The sequence below is a fragment of the Pristiophorus japonicus genome, chromosome 20 (assembly GCF_044704955.1).
Source record: "Pristiophorus japonicus isolate sPriJap1 chromosome 20, sPriJap1.hap1, whole genome shotgun sequence".
Lineage (NCBI taxonomy): Eukaryota > Metazoa > Chordata > Chondrichthyes > Pristiophoridae > Pristiophorus > Pristiophorus japonicus.
Window position 1 is genome coordinate 88695646 of NC_091996.1, and position 17475 is coordinate 88713120.

At 54.1% G+C, this 17475-nt stretch overlaps 1 protein-coding gene across 1 annotated transcript in view; it reads right to left on the reverse strand.

Moving 5' to 3' along the window:
* Positions 1 to 17475, reverse strand: part of LOC139232819 (zonadhesin-like) — a 197652-nt gene that overhangs the window by 55189 nt on the left and 124988 nt on the right. Inside the window, exons 38-43 of the mRNA XM_070863314.1 lie at positions 16646 to 16754; positions 14157 to 14242; positions 12688 to 12867; positions 9017 to 9219; positions 4082 to 4226; positions 309 to 550 (exon numbers count right to left, since the gene is read on the reverse strand). Coding sequence (XP_070719415.1) covers positions 309 to 550; positions 4082 to 4226; positions 9017 to 9219; positions 12688 to 12867; positions 14157 to 14242; positions 16646 to 16754 — 965 coding nt within the window. The remainder of the gene's footprint in view (positions 1 to 308; positions 551 to 4081; positions 4227 to 9016; positions 9220 to 12687; positions 12868 to 14156; positions 14243 to 16645; positions 16755 to 17475) is intronic.

The following is a 17475-nucleotide window of genomic DNA, read 5'->3' on the forward strand; positions in this document are numbered from 1 at the left end:
CACGTCTAAGTCAGAAGGTTGTGGGGTTGAGGGCTCTCTCCAGAGCTCAAAATCCTGGCCGACACTCCCAGTGCCAATGCTGAGGGAAAGAATTAGCAGGGCTGCGGGGAAAGGGCGGGGGAGTGGGACTGGCTGAGGTGCTCGTGGAGAGCCGGCACGGGCTCGGCGGGCCGAACGGCCTCCCTCTATGCTGCAACCCTTCTATGATTCCGTCTTTGTAAAGGTCCGCGAGATCGAACGCCGCTCCGCCCGGAACCGTGACTACCCGCCCGGTCCCCGAAGGCAATGCCGCCCCGACTGGCACCTACCAGCAGCCTCCTGTTCTTCTGCATGGTGATGCCCAGCCCCTGGACGTCGATGTGGACCTGGCGGAGGTAGGAGGCGTACGGCAGCCCGCGCTCCTCGTTCTTGGCGCTGATGGTGAAGGGGGTAACCATGGTGGCGTTGCAGGTGGTGACCAGCGTGTAGGTACAGGTGCCCAGGAAGGTGTGCATGGCATTGTCGAAGGTGTAATAGTGCGGATCACCGGCAACGTGGCAGGAGGCGGAGCCTACGGAAAAAAAAACAGTAAAAGGGAATACTATTTGAATGGGGAGAAATTACAACATGCTGTGGTGCAGAGGGACCTGGGGGTCCTTGTGCATGAATCCCAAAAAGTTAGTCTGCAGGTGCAGCAGGTAATCAGGAAGGCGAATGGAATGTTGGCCTTCATTGCGAGAGGGATGGAGTACAAAAGCAGGGAGGTCCTGCTGCAACAGTACAGGGTATTGGTGAGGCCGCACCTGGAGTACTGCGTGCAGTTTTGGTCACCTTACTTAAGGAAGGATATACTAGCTTTGGAGGGGGTACAGAGACAATTCACTAGGCTGATTCCGGAGATGAGGGGGTTACCTTATGATGATAGATTGAGTAGACTGGGTCTTTACTCGTTGGAGTTCAGAAGGATGAGGGGTGATCTTATAGAAATATTTAAGATAATGAAAGGGATAGACAGGATAGAGGCGGAGAGGTTGTTTCCACTGGTCGGGGAGACTAGAACCAGGGGGCACAGCCTCAAAATACGGGGGAGCCCATTTAAAACCGAGTTGAGAAGGAATTTCTTCTCCCAGAGGGTTGTGAATCTGTGGAATTCTCTGCCCAAGGAAGCAGTTGAGGCTAGCTCATTGAATGTATTCAAGTCACAGATAGATAGATTTTTAACCAATAAGGGAATTAAGGGTTACGGGGAGCGGGCGGGTCAGTGGAGCTGAGTCCACGGCCAGATCAGCCATGATCTTGTTGAATGGCGGAGCAGGCTCGAGGGGCTAGATGGCCTACTCCTGTTCCGAATTCTTATGTTCTTATGTTCTTATGTTCATCTCATTATCATAAAACCATCGCAAATTCACAGCTTGGGAGGAGGCCATTCGGCCCATCGTGTCCGCGCCGGCCGACAAAGAGCCGCCCAGCCTAATCCCACTTTCCCGCTCTCGGTCCGTAGCCCTGCAGGTTACGGCACTTCAGGCGCACATCCAAATACTTTTTAAATGTGGTGAGGGTTTCTGCCTCTACCACCCTTTCAGGCCGTGAGTTCCAGACCCCCACCACCCTCTGGGTGAAGACATTTCCCCTCAAATCCCCTCTAAACCTCCCCCCAATTACTTTAAATCTATGCCCCTTGGTTGTTGACCCCTCTGCTAAGGGGAATAGGTCCGTCCTATCCACTCTATCCACCCTCATAATTTTATACACCTCAATCAGGTCTCCCCTCAGCCTCCTCTGTTCCAAAGAAAACAGACCCAGCCGATCCAATCTTTCCTTGTCGCTAAAATTCCCCAGTCCTGGCAACATTCCTGTAAATCTCCTCTGTACCCTCTCTGGTGTGATCACATCTTTAAAGATGAACAGATTTGGATGGGCATTACGTATTTATACGCAACAAATGGGATCAAACTTCACCTGATACAGGCCAGATGTTTAGTGCTGTACTTCATTATTCCATAGTAATATGAGGCATGGGGGGGGAGTGATAGTGGGAGCCTTTGCGTCTCCCATTGGCACCTCTGGGGGGCGCCAGTGGGGCGCCAATGGATTTGCGCAGCGACGACACCGACACCCGCCATGTTCGGCGGCAGCTTTGCGCCGGGCCGTAGGACGTTGGGCCCCGATCTCCCGCTCGTGACCTCGCCGCCGTGCGCATCGCCTCCGGTAACGCCCCGCGCACCCGGAATGGGCTTTCGGGACGACAGGCGCGCGGGCGCGGGCGGCCAAGGGCGGTAAACGGCCCCGACGACAACCTCCGCCTGTTGCAGCGCCGGAATAAAACGTCGCAAAGCACCCTCCGCGGAGGGGTATTCGACAAGAAAAGATAAGAACATAGGAAACAGGAGCAGGAGTCGGCCATTCGGCCCCTCGAGCCTGCTCCGCCATTCAATAAGATCATGGCTGATCCGATCATGGACTCAGCTCCACTTCCCCGCCCGCTCCCCATAACCCCTTACCCCTTATCGCTCAAAAATCTGTCTATCTCCGCCTTAAATATATTCAATGACCCATCCTCCACAGCTCTCTGGGGCAGAGAATTCCACAGATTTACGACCCTCTGAGAGAAGAAATTCCTCCTCATCTCAGTTTTAAATGGGCGGCCCCTTATTCTGAGACAATGCCCCCTCGTTCTAGATTCCCCCACGAGGGGAAACATCCTCTCTGCATCTACCCTGTCGAGTCCCCTCAGAATCTTACGCGTTTCGATAAGATCACCTCTCATTCTTCTAAACTCCAATGAGTACAGGCCCAACCTGCTCAACCTATCCTCATAAGACAACCCCCTTCATCTCAGGAATCAACCGAGTGAACCTTCTCTGAACTGCCTCCACAGCAAGTATATCCCTTCCTTAAATACGGAGACCAAAACTGCACGCAGTACTCCAGGTGTGGTCGCAGGGGATCCTCTGTAAATACTCACACCCTCCCGGGAACCCGAACTTGAAATAATTGTCCCTGTAATCTTATGTTCTGCCACCATATGGCACTGTTACGCTGTGTGTAAACCAGGATCCCCATACTTCCCTCAACCAATTTCTTTATTTGTTAAGTTAATAGCAGCTTCTTACTGTTGTCGTTCATCAGTAAATCCCATTTTCTGCCATATTTCCATTTGGATAGGGAAACCGACAGTCTGAAGTTGGGATAGGCGGTCCCTGGGAGTGGATTAATATTCTGGTGGTCCCTGATACAGAGTAAAGCTCCCTCTACACTGTCCCATCAAACACTCCCAGGGCAGGTACAGCACGGGGTTAGATACAGAGTAAAGCTCCCTCTACACTGTCCCATCAAACACTCCCAGGGCAGGGACAGCACGGGGTTAGATACAGAGTAAAGCTCCCTCTACACTGTCCCATCAAACACTCCCAGGGCAGGTACAGCAAGGGTTAGATACAGAGTAAAGCTCCCTCTACACTGTCCCATCAAACACTCCCAGGGCAGGTACAGCACGGGGTTAGATACAGAGTAAAGCTCCCTCTACATTGTCCCATCAAACACTCCCAGGGCAGGTACAGCACGGGGTTAGATACAGACTAAAGCTCCCTCTACACTGTCCCATCAAACACTCCCAGGGCAGGTACAGCACGAGGTTAGATACAGAGTAAAGCTCCCTCTGCACTGTCCCATCAAACACTCCCAGGGCAGGTACAGCACGAGGTTAGATACAGAGTAAAGCTCCCTCTACCCTGTCCCATCAAACACTCCCAGGGCAGGTACAGGGGGTTAGATACAGAGTAAAGCTCCCTCTACACTGTCCCATCAAACACTCCCAGGGCAGGTACAGGGGGTTAGATACAGAGTAAAGCTCCCTCTACACTGCCCCATCAAACACTCCCAGGGCAGGTACAGCACGGGGTTAGATACAGAGTAAAGCTCCCTCTACCCTGTCCCATCAAACACTCCCAGGGCAGGTACAGCACGGGGTTAGATACAGAGTAAAGCTCCCTCTACACTGTCCCATCAAACACTCCCAGGGCAGGTACAGCACGGGTTCAAACCCAGGACCTAAAACCCTTTGCAGAATTTATTGCGGTTTGCATTTAGTCTCTTCACTGACCTGATGTGTGACAGTCCAGGATACCATCCAGCACTCCACACCTCTCCAAGGGACCGCACTCCCAGTCCTCGCAGATGATGTTTGCTGGGCCGGAGCAGGTGCAGCGTTCCGTGCAGTTCCCTTCCCGCATCCAGTTCTCTCCCAGCTGTCGGACAGTAACAGGAACATCGGTTATTTCCTCTCCTCGTGCCATTTTCTGCTGCCCCGTGTCCTAACTCGCACTGAGTCCCGCTCACCCATCACCCCCTGTGCCCAGTGTCCTAACTCGCACCGAGTCCCGCTCACCCATCACCCCCTGTGCTCGCTGCCCCGTGTCCTAACTCGCACCGAGTCCCGCTCACCCATCACCCCCTGTGCCCAGTGTCCTAACTCGCACCGAGTCCCGCTCACCCATCACCCCCTGTGCTCACTGCCCCGTGTCCTAACTCGCACCCAGTCCCGCTCACCCATCACCCCCTGTGCTCGCTGCCCCGTGTCCTAACTCGCACCGAGTCCCGCTCACCCATCACCCCCTGTGTCCACTGTCCTAACTCGCACCGAGTCCCGCTCACCCATCACCCCCTGTGCTCACTGCCCCGTGTCCTAACTCGCACCCAGTCCCGCTCACCCATCACCCCCTGTGCTCGCTGCCCCGTGTCCTAACTCGCACCCAGTCCCGCTCACCCATCACCCCCTGTCCTAACTCGCACCCAGTCCCGCTCACCCATCACCCCCTGTGCTCGCTGCCCCGTGTCCTAACTCGCACCGAGTCCCGCTCACCCATCACCCACTGTGCTCGCTGCCCCGTGTCCTAACTCGCACCGAGTCCCGCTCACCCATCACCCCCTGTGCTCGCTGCCCCGTGTCCTAACTCGCAACGAGTCCCGCTCACCCATCACCCCCTGTGCTCGCTGCCCCGTGTCCTAACTCGCAACGAGTCCCGCTCACCCATCACCCCCTGTGCCCAGTGTCCTAACTCGCACCGAGTCCCGCTCACCCATCACCCCCTGTGCTCACTGCCCCGTGTCCTAACTCGCACCCAGTCCCGCTCACCCATCACCCCCTGTGCTCGCTGCCGCGTGTCCTAACTCGCACCGAGTCCCGCTCACCCATCACCCCCTGTGTCCACTGTCCTAACTCGCACCGAGTCCCGCTCACCCATCACCCCCTGTGCTCACTGCCCCGTGTCCTAACTCGCACCCAGTCCCGCTCACCCATCACCCCCTGTGCTCGCTGCCCCGTGTCCTAACTCGCACCCAGTCCCGCTCACCCATCACCCCCTGTCCTAACTCGCACCCAGTCCCGCTCACCCATCACCCCCTGTGCTCGCTGCCCCGTGTCCTAACTCGCACCGAGTCCCGCTCACCCATCACCCACTGTGCTCGCTGCCCCGTGTCCTAACTCGCACCGAGTCCCGCTCACCCATCACCCCCTGTGCTCGCTGCCCCGTGTCCTAACTCGCAACGAGTCCCGCTCACCCATCACCCCCTGTGCTCGCTGCCCCGTGTCCTAACTCGCAACGAGTCCCGCTCACCCATCACCCCCTGTGCTCGCTGCCCCGTGTCCTAACTCGCACCGAGTCCCGCTCACCCATCACCCCCTGTGCTCGCTGTCCCATGTCCTAACTCGCACCGAGTCCCGTTCACCCATCACCCCCTGTGCTCGCTGCCCCGTGTCCTAACTCGCACCGAGTCCCGCTCACCCATCACCCCCTGTGCTCGCTGCCCTGTGTCCTAACTCGCACCGAGTCCCGCTCACCCATCACCCCCTGTGCTCGCTGCCCCGTGTCCTAACTTGGACCGAGTCCTGCTCACCCATCACCCCCTGTGCTCGCTGACCTACATTGGCTCCCGGTTAAGCAACGCCTCGATTTCAAAATTCTCATCCTTGTTTACAAATCCCTCCATGGCCCTCACCCCCTCCCTATCTCTGTAATCTCCTCCAGCCCCACAACCCCCCGAGATGTCTGCGCTCCTCTAATTCTGCCCTCTTGAGCATCCCCGATTATAATCGTCCACCATCGGTGGCCGTGCCTTTAGCTGCCTGGGCCCCAAGTCTCTGGAACTCCCTCCCTAAACCTCTCTGCCTCTCTCTCTCCTCCTTAAAACCTACCTCTTTGACCAAGCTTTTGGTCATCATCGCTAATATCTGGTGTCAAATTTTACCTGATAATCACGCCCATGAAGCAGCTTGGGACGTTTTAAAGAAAGAAAGACTTGCATTTATATAGAGCCTTTCACGACGGCCAGACATCCCAAAGCCAATGTCGGCAGCCAATTTGCACACAGCAAGCTCCCACAAACAGCAATGTGATAATGACCCAGATAATCTGTTTTAGTGATACATACTGGGCCAGGACTGAGGAGAACTCCCCTGCTCTTCTTCAAAATAGTGCCCATGAGATGTCCACCTGAGAGAGCAGACGGGGCCTCGGTTTAATGTCACACTTGAAAGACAGCCCCTCCGACACTGCAGCACTCGCTCAGAGTGTCAGTCTAGATTTATGTGCTCGAGTCACTGGAGTGGGACTTGAACCCACAACCTTCTGACGCAGAGGCGAGGGTGCTGTCCACTGAGCCACAGTTGCCACTGCTGATTTACTACATTAAAAAACATATACTAAAGAACATAAGAATGAGGTTCAGGAGTCGGCCATTCGGCCCCTCGAGCCTGCTCCGCCATTTAATAAGATCACAGCTGATCATTGACCTCAACTCCACTTTCCCGCCCGATCCCTCGATTCCCTGAGACTCCAAAATCTATCGATCTCAGCCTTGAATATACTCACAGACTGAGCCTCCACAGCCCTCTGGGGCAGAGAATTCCAAAATTCACCACCCTCTGAGTGAAGAAATTTCTCCTCATCTCAGTCCTAAATGGCCGACCCCTTATCCTGAGACTATGACCCCTGGTTCTAGACTCTCCAGCCCGGGGGAAAACATCCTCCCTGCATCTACCCTGTCAATCCCCCGCAGAATGTTGTATGTTTCAATGAGATCACCTCTCATTCTTCTAAACTCCAGAGAGTATCGGCCCATTCTACACAATCTCTCGTCTTAGGACAACCCTCTCGTCCCAGGGATCAGTCTGGTGAACTCCCGTTGCACTGTCTCCAAGGCAAGTAGATCCTTCCTTAGATAAGGAGACCCAAACTGTGCACAGTGCTCCAGGTGTGGTCTCACCAAGACCCTGTAAAGGCGCTATATAAATGCAAGTTATGTTTGTTGTCTCACCAGAGCTTTGTACATCTGTAGTGTTACTGGCGTCCCTTTGTGTTCCAGACCCCCGCTCCCCCCCCCACCAGTCAATCCAAACCTTGGTTGCCCGTGCTTGCAAACATCTCACCACCACACCTACTCCGCGAATACGCAGCCTCCAGAGAATACGACCGCGACCCCAGCAAAGACATGCCGATCCAGGCCGACTTGAACAACCCACCACCAACCCCGCCTCAAATCCAGGAGGCCGTTTTGGACCCTCGCCGAAGCCCCTCAGCGATCTCCCCTCGGCCCTCGAAGACGGAGGGCGCAATGCTTCGGAAGAACTGCGACAGACGGAATGGATTCCTGATGGAGGAGCCCACGGGACAAACCGCCTCAGAACCGGTCATGGTCGGCACTGCCACCTTCTCCATCGGTGGAAGATTAAAGCCTCCCCCATCACACGACTGTGGAGCTCCTAATCACACCCTGGAGCACATCATCGAGCACTGCCCTCAGGGGGAATTCACAGGCAGCCGACAGTATATCCACGCTCTTACACCGCAAGCTTTGGCCTGGATATCCGACTTGGATATTGACGTTTGATTTCCTTTGCTACTATCGTACGGAAGAAGAAGGAATTCAAACCTATACCCAATAACGCGTCAGATTACCCGGGTTATCATCAAATCACAGAAATTTACGGCACGGAAGGAGGTCATTTCGGCCCATCGTGTCCGTGCCGGCCGACAAAGAGCCACCCGGCCTAATCCCACTTTCCCGCTCTCGGTCCGTAGCCCTGCAGGTTACGGCACTTCAAGTGCACATCCAAGTACTTTTTAAATGTGGTGAGGGTTTCTGCCTCTACCACCCTTTCAGGCAGTGAGTTCCGCCCCAGACCCCCACCTCCCTCTGGGTGAAGACATTTCCCCTCAAATCCCCTCTAAACCTCCCCCCAATTACTTTAAATCTATGCCGCCTGGTTATTGACCCCTCTGCCAAGGGAAACAGGTCCGTCCTATCCACTCTATCCAGGCCCCTCATCATTTTATACACCTCAGTCAGCTCTCCCCTCAGCCTCCTCTGTTCCAAAGAAAACAGCCCCAACCGATCCAATCTTTCCTCATCGCTAAAATTCTCCAGACCCCGGCAACATCCTGGTAAATCTCCTCTGTACCCTCTCCAGTGCAATCACACCCTTCCTTTAATGTGGTGACCAGAACTGCACGCAGTACTCTAGCTGTGGCCTAACCAGTGTTTTATACAGTTCAAGCATAACCTCCCCTGCTCTTGTATTCCATGCCTCGGCCAATAAAGGCAAGTATTCCGTATGCATTCTTAACCACCTTATCCACCTGGCCTGTTACCTTCAAGGATCTGTGGACCTGCACTCCCAGGTCCCTTTGTTCCTCTACACTTCTCAGTGTCCTACCATTTAATGTGTGTTCCCTTTGCCTTGTTAGCCCCTCCCCAAATGCATTACCTCACACTTCTCCGGATTAAACTCCACTTGTCGCTGCTCTGCCCACCCGACCAGTCGATTGATATCTTCCTGCAGTGTCCGCAGTTTCTTCTTCATCATCAACCACACGGCCCGATTTCAGTATCATCTGCAAACTTCTTAATCATAACCCCCCCCCCCGCCTTGCATTCAAGTCTCGATCGTTGATAGTTCCCGCACTTCGAGCGCACTTCGGCGCACGTTTTAAACGTGGCGCGTGTTTCTGCCTCGGGCAAGGGGGCGGGACGCACTCACCGGGTGGTAGTTCCTCTCCGGGTCCACGCAGCCGCACTCCCCGAAGGCCACGCACGTGTCGCCGCTCAGCACGCGGCCCTCGTCGCAGACGCAGCCCTCGACGCAGGGCCGGCCGCAGTGGTTGGGCGCCGACAGGTCGGTGCAGGAGGCTGGGCAGGCGTTGCCGCAGGGCTCGTAGTGACTGCCAGCCGGGCAGTTCGGGGCTGTGTGGGGGGGAGAGAGAGAGAGAGAGAGAGAGGGGGGGGGGGGTGGTGGGGGTGAAAATAAATATCGAAACAACAACAACTCGTAATTATCTAGCGCCCTTAACAGAGCGAAATGTCCCAAGGCGCTTCATCATGGTCACAGGCAATTCCACGCCAAAAAGGGATGAGTTCACAGGTGTTTCGATGACGGACCCAATATTCCGGATCCCGAACTACATCCTGAAGGGTGGAAGATGCCTGTGGGTGGATTTTTTTAACGTGGGGTGGCCGTTGCACACCAGCCACCACACGGGGCTTGACAGAGCGAGGTCTTGGTCCAGTGGCAAGGGTTAACCAGGACGACTGGAGACCAGCTCTGCTGCACGGACCTAGTGCGCGCACATATCGCACAGTGTGGGCTGGGCCCCGTGCTGCCCCTGGGCCCCTGGGCCCTTGGTCCAGAACTCACGCCGCTCTTGGGCCCCCCGCCACGATCACATCCCACCACAGTCTCTCGCTGTGTGCTTCACAGCAGTGTTATAAGAGAAAACAATAAGTCTGACGCCGGGCCGCACAAGGAGAAATTCTGGGACAGGTGACCAAAAGCACGGCCAAAGAGGCCGGTTTTAAGGAGCGTCTTGAAGGAGGAAAGAGAGGCGGAGAGGTTTAGGCAGGGAGCTCCAGAGCTTGGGGCCCAGACAGCTGAAGGCACGGCCACCGATGGTGGAGCGATTATAATCAGGGATGCTCAGGTGAGCAGAATTAGAGGAGCGCAGACATCGCGGGGAGTGGGGGGCGGGGGGGGAGGTGGGGAGGTGGCGAGGGTGGTGGGGTTGTGGGGCTTGTGAACAAGAATGAGAAGAAAGACTTGCATTTATATAGCGCCTTTCACGACCACCGGACGTCTCAAAACAATTTACAGCCAATGAAGTACTTTTGGAGTGTAGTCACTGTTGTACTGTGGGAAAAGCGGCGGACAATTTGTGCACAGCAAGCTCCCACACACACAGCAATGTGGTAACGACCAGATCATCTGTTTTTAAGTGATGTTGATTGAGGGATAAATATTGGCCAAGGACACGAGGGATATTCCCCCGGCTTTTCTTCAAAATAGTGGCCGTGGGATCTTTTCCATCCACCTGAGAGAGCAGACGGAACCTTGGTTTAACGTCTCACCCTCTGCCAGTGCGGCGCTCCCTCAGCACTGCCCCTCCGACAGTGCGGCGCTCCCTCAGCACTGCCCCTCCGACAGTGTGGCGCTCCCTCAGCACTGCCCCTCTGACAGTGCGGCGCTCCCTCAGTACTGCCCCTCCGACAGTGCGGCGGTCCCTCAGCACTGCCCCTCCGACAGTGCGGCGCTCCCTCAGCACTGGCCCTCCGACAGTGCGGCGCTCCCTCAGCACTGCCCCTCCGACAGTGCGGCGCTCCCTCAGTACTGCCCCTCCGACAGTGCGGCGCTCCCTCAGTACTGCCCCTCCGACAGTCCGGCGCTTCCTCAGCACTGCCCCTCCGACAGTGCGGCGCTCCCTCAGTACTGCCCCTCCGTCAGTGCGGCACTCCCTCAGCACTGCACTGGGAGTGTCGGCCTGGATTTTTGTGCTCAAGTCCCTGGAGTGAGACCTGAACCCACAACCTTCTGACTCAGGCGAGTGTGCTGCCCACTGAGCCACAGCTGACACTACATAGACTTTACATCGAGTTTACAGGATAGAAACTGAGGGACATAAAAGACCAGGAGGAGGCCATTCAGCCCCTCGAGCCTTTTCTGCCATTCAACGAGAAAGTGGCTGATATTTGAACTATCTCTATCGACCCGCATTGGTTCCGTAAGCCTTTGCAAACAAAAAAATTAATCAATCTCAGTTTTGAAATTTTCAATTGTAGACAGTTCCAAAATATCCACCACTCTTTGTGGTAAAGAAGGAATTTTCTTCTCTCAGAGGGTCGTGAATCTTTGGAATTCTCTACCCCAGAGAGCTGTGGAGGCTGGGTCATTGAATATATTTAAGACAGAGATAAGGGAATAAGGGGTTATGGGGAGCGGGCAGGGAAGTGGAGCTGAGTCCACGATCGGATCAGCCATGATCGTATTATCATGTTAAAGGCTCGAGGGGCCGTATGGCCTACTCCTGCTCCTATTTCTTATGTTCTTATATATTTAAGGCGGAGATCGACAGATGTTTGAACGATAAGGGAGTCAAGGGTTATGGGGAACAGGCAGGAAAGTGGAGTTGAAGCCAGGATCAGATCAGCCGTGATCTTATTGAATCTGTCTGAGTCAGAAGCCCCGGAGACTTGAGCACATAATCCAGGCTAACACTCCTACTGCAGTGCTGAGGGATCGCTGCACTGTCGGAGATGCCGTCTTTCGGATGAGACGTTAAACCGAGGCCCCGTCTTCCCTCTTGGGTGGGTGCAAAGGAGTTCACGGCAGTATTCCGATAGAAGAGCAGGGACAGTGTTCCCCGGAATCCTGGGCCAATATTTATCCCTCAACCAACACCATCAAAATAGATTAACTGGCCAATCATCTCATTTTTTTTTCTGCACTGAAGCAACTCGCCAAGGCTTCTTCGGCAGCACCTCCCAAACCCACCACCTCTACCCCCTAGAAGGACGAGGGCAGCAGGTGCATGGAACACCACCACCTCCAAGTCAACACACCATCCTGACTTGGAAATATATCGGCCGTTCCTTCATCGTCGCTGGGTCACAATCCCGGAACTCCCTCCCTAACAGCACTGTGGGAGCACCGTCACCACACGGGACTGCAGCGGTTCAAGAAGGCGGCTCACCACCACCTTCTCGAGGGGCGCTTAGGGCTGGGCAATAAATGCCGGCCTTGCCAGCGACGCCCACATCCCAAGAACGAATAATAAAAAAAGATTTGCCCGCACAGTGCCTTGCACCGTGAGGTTACACCCTCCGTGGAGTGGACGCAAAGGGGCTTTGACATTGTATCAGAGGAAGTGAATCTGACCTGCGTTTTCAACCGGCTCAAGCATTGAACAAACAGTCTGAGGTTGTAGAGAGTCCACAGGTAGATCAAGGGCTAACCTTGGAGAAAACTTCTCCTCAGGCTCAACCTAGAATGAGTCTAAGTTCGACACCAAGTTTGGAAAGTTCTATTCAAGAGCGATGGTATCCTCTTCGAAACAGAAAACCAGTGGTTAAGTTTGATTTGTAAATATGGAAACATGCGTCCATATCTTTCGTTGTGTATAACTATGCAAGTTATGCATGGTGATTATTTTATGATTAATTCTTCAATAAGGAGGGAGAGGTGTAATGGAGCTCCCCCCCTAGTGGACTACTGCTCCACCTAGTGGGCTACTATGGCAATGCAACCACTGATGTAAATAATAAGAGTTATGTGGCAAAGTCACAGTTTCTGTATTGGAGCCAACTTGTAGAGCGTGTTTGTTAGTGATGTCGTAAGAGTATATCGCAGGGGGGAGGAACCGACAGGGTAAAAGAGCTACTTACGGCAGAAAGTCTTGTTTCTCCAGGTCACGGGGATCCCTGCCTGGGCGCAGAGGGCTGCGTAGGACTGCAGGGCAAAGCACAGTGACGGCATCTCCCCATTGGGCCCACAGGATACATCGTACACGCATCCCTTGAAGTACTGCTCTGCTGGAATTTTCTTGTTACACTCCTGGAACGGCCCTGAAACGCAGAAAGGATAGATCCATAAAATTCGTCGAATAGATTCATATTGGGGGCTAGGAATTCGGTCGGTTAGCGCCTCCAGTTAGCGCCTGGCAGGGGCGTAAACAGGGGCGCTAGGGGGTTAGCGCCCGGGCGTGGGGAATGCCGCGAAACCCGCGAACTTCAGTGCCGGTAACTCTGGCGCCTCGCAGATCGCGACATCGTAGAGTGCGCAGCATCCTGTTACCGCCCCGGGTGTAAAATTGATTCTCGCCCACTGCTGTATCGCCTTGCGCTGATAACGCCCTCTCAGGCCGTGCATTCCAGATCCTAACCACTCGCTGCCTAAAATGTTTTCATGTCGTTTTTGGTTCTTCTGCCAATCGCCTTAAATCTGCGTCCTCTGGTTCTCAACCCTTCCACCAATGGGAACAGTTTCTCTCGGTCTACTCTGTCCAGACTCCTCATGATTTTGAACACCTCGATCAAATCTCCTCTCAACCTTCTCTGCTCCACGGGGAACAACCCCAGCTTCTCCAGTCTGGCCACAGAACCGAAGTCCCTCATCCCTGGAACCATTCTCGTAAATCTCCTCCGCACCCTCTCTAAGGCCTTCACATCCTGCCTAAAGTGCGGGGCCCAGAATTGGACACAATACTCCAGTTGGGGCCGAACCAGTGTTTTATACAGGTTCATCATCACTTCCTTTGGTTCCTGTGAAGAATGAGAGGAGATCTCATAGAAATGTTTAAAGTTCTGACGGGGTTTAGACAGGTTAGATGCAGGAAGAATGTTCCCGATGTTGGAGGAAGTCCAGAACCAGGGGACACAGTCTAAGGATAAGGGGTAAGCCATTTAGGATCGAGATGAGGAGAAACTTCTTCACCCAGAGAGTGGTGAAGCTGTGGAATTCTCTACCACAGAAAGTTGTTGAGGCCAATTCACTAAATATATTCAAAAAGGAGTTAGATGTAGTCCTTACTACTAGGGGGATCAAGGGGTATGGCGAGAAAGCAGGAATGGGTTACTGAAGTTGCGTGTTCAGCCATGAACTCATTGAATGGCGGTGCAGGCTAGAGGGGCCGAATGGCCTACTCCTGCACCTATTTTCTATGTTTCTATGTTTCTATGTTTCTGTCGGACTGTGACAGCATATCCCAGTGATTCCTCAATGTCTAGTTCCTGTAGGACTTTATATCCCAGTGATTCCAATCTGGAGGGTTCCTGTGAGTCCGATAATAGCTGACACAGTCGTGTTCCCACGGCTAATCTCCTCGCTGTAGTGACGGGCGTTTTGGGACGCTCACCTTTCGGGTCTTTCATGAACCCACAGCTCCGGGGCTCCTTGAATTCATCTTTGTCGCAGTCTGTGGGAGGGTCGTCGTGGGTGCAGCTGTGAACATTGGACATCGCATGAATGAAATAAGCTTCGGGAAAGGCCACACGGATTCAGTGCGCGATGGGGGGGACACGATTTGGTAAACTGCACCCGTTAGTGGATTCCCGGTTACGAGTTTTGCCAATTCCACACCCCCTACCCACCCCGCCCCGACCCTCTCCTCCTGTAGATGTTGGGCTTGGTATTCAATGCATTTGCATCTCCCGTTGGCTCCCCTGGGGGGCTGGGCGCTAACAGGGGTGCGAGTGCCTTACCGCCCGGGCGTGGGGCTAACGGCGACTCCCGCAATATTGGGTTATGCCCCGACGTCGTTCGCCCGGAGATCGTGATGCCATCACCGGTGCGCACCGCCCCGGACCCGAAATCACCGGCAGCTGCCACTGGGGCGAAGATTAAAGGCGAAGTGGCCGCGGTAAGTTGACTGCGGGCTGGGGGTAGAATTCCACAGGCCTCGCTCCACAATCTCGGCCATGCCTGCACCCAGGCACCGGGTCAGATTAGGAAAAGGGGAGGTGCAACGAGACCCGGGTGTCACGGTACATCAGCCATTGAAGGTTGGCATGCAGGTGCAGCAGGCGGTGAAGAAGGCAAATGGTATGTTGGCCTTCATAGCGAGAGGATTTGAGTAGAGGAGCAGGGAGGTCTTGCTGCAGTTGTACAGGGCCTTGGTGAGGCCTCACCTGGAATATGGTGTTCAGTTTTGGTCTCCTAATCTGAGGAAGGACGTTCTTACTATTGAGGGAGTGCAGCGAAGGTTCACCAGACTGATTCCCGGGATGGCGGGACTGACATATGAAGAAAGACTGGATCGACTAGGCTTATATTCACTGGAATTTAGAAGAATGAGAGGGGATCTCATAGAAACATATAAAATTCTGACAGGACTGGACAGGTTAGATGCAGGAAGAATGTTCCCGATGTTGGGGGAAGTCCAGAACCAGGGGTCACAGTCTAAGGATAAGGGGTAAGCCATTTAGGACCGAGATGAGGAGAAACTTCTTCTCTCAGAGAATTGTGAACCTGTGGAATTCTCTACCACAGAAAGTTGTTGAGGCCAGTTCGTTAGATATATTCAAAAGGGAGTTGGATATGGCCCTTGCGGCTAAAGGGATCAGGGGTATGGAGAGAAAGCAGGAATGGGGTACTGAGGTGAATGATCAGCCATGATCACATTGAATGGTGGTGCAGGCTCGAAGGGCCGAATGGCCTACTCCTGCACCTATTTTCTATGTTTCTATGAGTCCCAGCATGGTATTTGGCGGGGGCGGGGCGGGGGGGGGTGCGCGGGGGTGGTTACAATGGAATCCAGACCTGTTCTCCACCCATGTTGACACCCACGCACCTTCCAACTGGGTGGTGGGGGACGGGAGGGTCACTGGGTAGTGCTCGGATGTGGAAAACGATTTTCCCTGCTCTTCCCCCATCCCTGAGCTGGATTGGAACACCCCCTACCATTGGGCAGGACTGAGACCAGCCAGTGCAGCACAGAGCTGGGATCGAACTTGGTACCTGCCTTGTTCCGACAGCTCCGGGTGACACTTGCAGGGCTAATAGAACAATAAGGGGATCAGGGGATATGGAGAGAAGGCGGGAGTGGGGTACTGAAGTTGCATGATCAGCCATGATCATATTGAATGGCGGTGCAGGCTCGAAGGGCTGAATGGCCTACTCCTGAACCTATTTTCTATGTTTTTATGTTTCTATAACATGACTGATGTTAAGATCATTTGACATGGGCGGAGAGCCTGCACCGGCATTCAATAAGATCATGGCCAATCTTCAACCTCAACTCTACTTTCCCGCCTGATTCCTATAGCCCTTGATTCCCTTAGTGTCGAAAAATCTCGCGATCTCAGCCTTGAATATACTCACAGACTGAGCCTCCACAGCCCTCTGGGGCAGAGAATTCCAAAGATTCACCACCCTCTGAGGGAAGAAATTCCTCCTCATCTCAGTCCTAAATGGCCGCCCCCTTATCCTGAGACTGTGTGACCCCCTGGTTCTAGACTCCCCAGCCCGGGGGGGAAACATCCTCCCTGCATCTACCCTGTCGAGCCCTGTAAGAATGTTGTACGTTTCGATGAGATCGCCTCTCATTCTTCTAAACTCCAGAGAATATCGGCCTAGTCTACTCAATCTCTCCGCATAGGACAATCCCCCCATCCCAGGAATCAGTCTGGTGAACCTTCGTTGCACTCACTCAATGGCAAGTATATCCTTCCTTGGGTCAGGAGATCAAAACTGTACACAAATGAACTAGCTGTCGAGTCCAGTGGGGGGAGCTGTAAAAAATGAGATGCGCCTCTTATATTTACTGCAAATTCAGGCGTATTGGGGAGTAAAAATGCAGCAGTGGCAAGACTATTATCCAATAAGTAGATTAAAAACTGCACTTACTTAGTGTCAGTGCCTGGCACCAGCCAACTGGCTCCGAGATCCTTAAAGCTATTAGTGGCACTACCATCCGCCATACGATTGTCATCAGATGTGATTCCATTGTAGTTTCCTGTATCGGAGACAGCGGGGCTGTTAGTCACCGGATGTTATTGCAGCACGCTTTACAAAATTATTTCACGGGATGTGGGCGTCGCTGGCAAGGCTGGCATTTATTGCCCGTCCCTAATTGCCCCTTGAGAAGGTGGTGGTGAGCCGCCTTCTTGAACCGCTGCAGTCCGTGTGGTGAAGGTGCTCCCACAGTGCTGTTAGGGAGGGAGTTCCAGGATTGTGACCCAGCGACGATGAAGGAACGGCCGATATATTTCCCAAGTCGGGACGGTGTGTGACTGGGAGGGGAACGTGGAGGTGGTGGTGTTCCCATGCGCCTGCTGCCCTTGTCCTTCTAGGGGGTAGAGGTGGCGGGTTTGGGAGGTGCTGCCGAAGAAGCCTTGGCGAGTTGCTGCAGTGCATCTTGTAGATGGTGCACACTGCAGCCAGGGGGCGCCGGTGGTGGAGGGAGTGAATGTTGAAGGTGGTGGGTAGCGTGCCCATCAAGCGGGCTGCTTGGTCCTGGATGGTGTCGAACTCCTTGAGTGTTGTTGGAGCCGCACTCATCCAGGCAGGGGGATATATCGTCCGTTCCTTCATCGTCACAATCCTGGAACTCCCTCCCTAACAGCACTGTGGGAGCACCTTCACCGCACGAGACTTTCAACTGATATTTGGGGGGAAGAGAGTTCCAGGTTTGCACTACCCTCTGTGTGAAGAAGTGCTTTCTGATATCATCCTAT